General features: G+C 34.3%; 1 protein-coding gene across 1 annotated transcript; it reads left to right on the top strand.

The window, feature by feature from the left end:
* Positions 1-435: 435 nt before the first annotated feature.
* LOC117913252 lies at positions 436-3,214 on the top strand. The gene is made up of 7 exons (XM_034828211.1): positions 436-657; positions 1,058-1,144; positions 1,236-1,532; positions 1,998-2,168; positions 2,264-2,317; positions 2,406-2,552; positions 2,641-3,214. Exons 1-7 carry the CDS (start codon positions 436-438, stop codon positions 3,022-3,024), a joined length of 1,362 nt encoding a protein of 453 aa, XP_034684102.1. The 3' UTR covers positions 3,025-3,214.
* Positions 3,215-3,853: the final 639 nt, after the last annotated feature.

The raw sequence follows: 3,853 nt of genomic DNA, 5'->3' as shown, positions 1-3,853 counted from the left end.
ATGCTTGGATTCTTAATTTCCAATTTCTTCAAACTATAGATTTGGTAGGTTATTTAAAGTAAAATATCAAATAGATTTAGGAAAACTATAATTTTGGAAATCAAATATCCAAAGAATATATCTTATTACTATGCACCTGTATATTTAGAACGGCAGGAAGCATATAGAATTGGTGGAACGACAGACATAAAATGGAAAAATAAAGGAAAGGAATGGAGATATTGATAAGGAAAGAAAGGTGAAAATGTGTGGTGGCACATACGCATTTTCAAATCAAAGTGGCGCTATAAAATGTTTAGTGTTTTTTGGGTTTTGGAGGAGAAGCTCGCTACGTATACGCTCTTATTTGGTTGTTGCCTCCCCTCCCCCTCTTTGTTTTATCTACTGATAGTTCTAGTTACCTCAATTAATTTCTCCTTTGGCATTGAATGAGATATGGGTTGTCTTCTACAAAGGAAGAGAAGATACTCATCTTCTTCTTCTGTTGTTTTTCTTCCTCTTTTTTGGGCTTTTTTCTTAGCCATTTTCTTGGAAATATCAGTCGGTATTGTTTCAGGTTTGGAGTACTCTAAGGACAAGCAAGCAAGTAGCTTGACGCTTGAGAGGATTCAGAAGCACTTAGACAAGATCAATAAGCCTGCTGTCATGACCATTGAGGTATGTTGTGATATTCTAAATGAGGAGTTCCAAGCATTATGTATAGAACAAACTTCTGTTAGCATGCTTAAAGTAATAAGGGCCCATTGACTAGAGTGAATAATAGCTATAAAAGAGAGCCACTTGAATGAGTGTCTTCAATGATAGTAATGGTATATTCGACATTAAATAAGAATTAAGTATATATATATATATATATATATATATATAGTGGAAATCTCTTAAAAGAATAGACATGTTTTAAAGTCAAGATGGCTAATTGGCGTGAAGTAGACATAGGAAGGATTAGGTCATTAAATATTATTTTTCCAATTTTTAATTAGATTTCAAGTGGGGTTTCTTTAATTATTTGCAGAAGATGATGATGTTTACGGGTTTTGTGTTCTTCATTGATTATTAGAGCCCGGATGGAGATATCATAGATTGCATTGATAAATGGAAACAACCTGCTTTTGATCATCCTCTTCTCAAGAATCATAAGCTTCAGGTATACAAAGTCTATTCCTAATTCTCTGCAATTATCAGAGGCCTTTTGTATTGATTTTTAATGTTTATTATGTGATGAATATAATGATCAGTTGGTTCCACCAGAGATGCCAAGAGTGAGGAGAATGAAAGAAGAGGAAGTGAAGGGAGATAAACATACTTCAAGTAGGAAGAATGAAGAAAGGGCGGTGATTAGTGGGAGAGGTGCATGGCAAGTATGGCATCAAAATAGGACAAGGTGCCCCAAGGGCACAGTGCCCATCAGGAGGACCACGGTGGATGATGTGTTGAGGGCCAAATCTCTCTATGATTTTGGGAAGAAGCAACCAAGAATGGCTCTTGCCAGGCACACCGTTTCCCCAGATGATGTTAATGCCAAAGGCCATGAGGTTTGTCTCTTCATTAAAATCATTCCCTTTTCTCCTCAGCTAAGATTTTTGCTGCTTCATTTATAGAAACAATGTTACTTCTAATTTGCACTTATTTTTTTATTTTCAAGAGTAAAGATAATGGTATATGTTTTAATTTTTATTTTTTTTATTTTTTTTACAAAATAAAAATATTTTGTTTTTGTTTCAAATAAATAAAAAAATAGAACGATTTTATTAAATAACCATTAGGCAAGGATGATTTGAGTTGAGTGCTTTAATAAAAAATTCGTATTTATGGGAATAAACTCCACATTAGTTTTATTAAGTTATAATTATAATAATAATAATAATATTTTTTAATTCTATAAACTTGATATCATTAGAATATCTTCCAGTATCTTTGTTAAGGTGCTATGAAATTAATTTAATAACTAGATTATTTTTTGCAATGAAAAATAACTTGGAGTGCATTGGGAATGATAGTATGCGATCGCGAGCTCGAGCCCACCGGAAGCTGTGTACGGAGCATCTGCAACAATAAACCTGTGGAACCCATCCGTACAAGTGGAGGAAGAGATGAGTATCTCCCAGATTTGGGTTGCTGCCGGATCATTCGAGGGCTCAGATCTGAATAGCGTAGAAGCTGGGTGGCATGTACACTGTTTCCTCTTTTTCTAATTATAATCCATTACTTACTATTTATTATTTAATAACCCCTTATTCTTTTATATTATACGATACGTACTCAGGTTCTGCCGAATCTGTATGGTGACAAGAGCACCAGATTATTTGTTTATTGGACGGTCAGATCTCTTTCTAACAAGTCAAAAGTCAAATATGTTGTAGATGCATTAAAATGATTTTTAACCTAAGTTTACCAAATGGTGACAGGCAGATGGATATCAATCAACAGGGTGTTACGACACTCTATGTCCAGGATTTGTGCAGGTGGACAAAAATATAGTTGTGGGAACGGCCATTGCTCCGGTCTCCACCATCTCCGGCGAGCTATACGAAAGTAATATTTTCATATGGAAGGTTTGTGATTCTTCATCAGATAGATTTGTTTGACTTTGATAATTTTATATATATTATTTGGAGAATTAAAAATAAATGAAAATTTTAGGATCCAAAGACGGAAAATTGGTGGCTGGGGTACGGGAACAACATTGCAGTGGGATACTGGCCATCAAACCTGTTCACACACTTAGCGGCGAATGCGACGCTGGTGGAGTGGGGTGGGGAGGTGTTCAATTCCAAGGCCAACGGCGCCCACACTTCCACCCAAATGGGCTCAGGCCGCTTCGCCCAAGAGGGCAAAGGGAAAGCCAGCTATTTCCGAAACCTGGGACTCGTCGATTCAAATAACGGCATCAGCCCACCAGCCAAAGACGTATCCACCCAAGCCGATAATAGCAATTGCTACAACATAAATCTCCTCAACAACAATGATGACTGGGGCACTCACTTCTATTTTGGGGGACCTGGATTTAATCCTAACTGCCCTTAGATCCTCGCACTCAGATCTTTCTATTTTCTTTCCTAATTTTACTACTCTGCTATTTTCAATTCTCTTAGTTTGTTTTCCCCTAGATGCATTTAATTGAAATTGAATAAGGCTGTACAAGCTTGCATAAACAGAACAGGCGTGGAAACAGGAATATTCATATTCTAGAGAGTAATGATCTCTTTTATATTTAGTTGATGATAGCATGAATGCTTGTTATTTTAAGGCCTTTTAAGTACTAATCTACTTTCATGAAACGTTTAGGGATTTGTAATTGTTGTTGTATAGTGGTCATGGCATCTTCATTTATGAACTGCATTGTAAAATATCAAGCAACAAGGTGTTTATGTCTAATAGGGCTTTCTTATGATGTATTTTTTTAAAAAAAAAAATGAGTTTGGACTTATTTTAATATTGAGGGCTGATCTGTTTATATATGGGTTTTAATGTGTTAAATGGGTCATTTTAATTTCGAATTTGGATTGATGCATCATGAGCTTTTGAATTTGATTTATTTATTTATTTATTATGAAAAGAGTTTACAAAGTAGAATACCTACAAATTTGATTGAAAGATGAGTCATAACAATATTTGAAACCAAATTTTATAACATCTTTAGGAAAATTTAACCACCAAATGGTTGACTCTATATTACAAATACATTTCTTAGTTAAACAATCTATTGTTTTATTTGTTTCCTTATAAATATAACAACAATCGTAAATATTTAGATCTTCAAATAACTTCCAAATATCCTCCATTAATAACATAATAAAATTAGGAATATTACTCTTTTTATTACAACAATTTTTTTTTTTTTAATCACCTTCAA

This window comes from Vitis riparia, chromosome 4 (assembly GCF_004353265.1).
Source record: "Vitis riparia cultivar Riparia Gloire de Montpellier isolate 1030 chromosome 4, EGFV_Vit.rip_1.0, whole genome shotgun sequence".
NCBI classification, from domain to species: domain Eukaryota; kingdom Viridiplantae; phylum Streptophyta; class Magnoliopsida; order Vitales; family Vitaceae; genus Vitis; species Vitis riparia.
The sequence above is the reverse complement of the archived record's forward strand: the minus strand, read 5'-3'. Positions and strand labels throughout refer to the sequence as shown.

Coding starts and splice junctions, on each gene's coding strand:
- LOC117913252 (XM_034828211.1), top strand. CDS start 436: ATGGGTTGTCTTCTACAAAGGAAGAGAAGATACTCATCTTCTTCTTCT. Junction 1,533..1,997: donor TTAATGCCAAAGGCCATGAG/GTTTGTCTCTTC, acceptor TGGGAATGATAG/TATGCGATCGCGAGCTCGAG. Junction 2,169..2,263: donor GCGTAGAAGCTGGGTGGCAT/GTACACTGTTTC, acceptor ATACGTACTCAG/GTTCTGCCGAATCTGTATGG.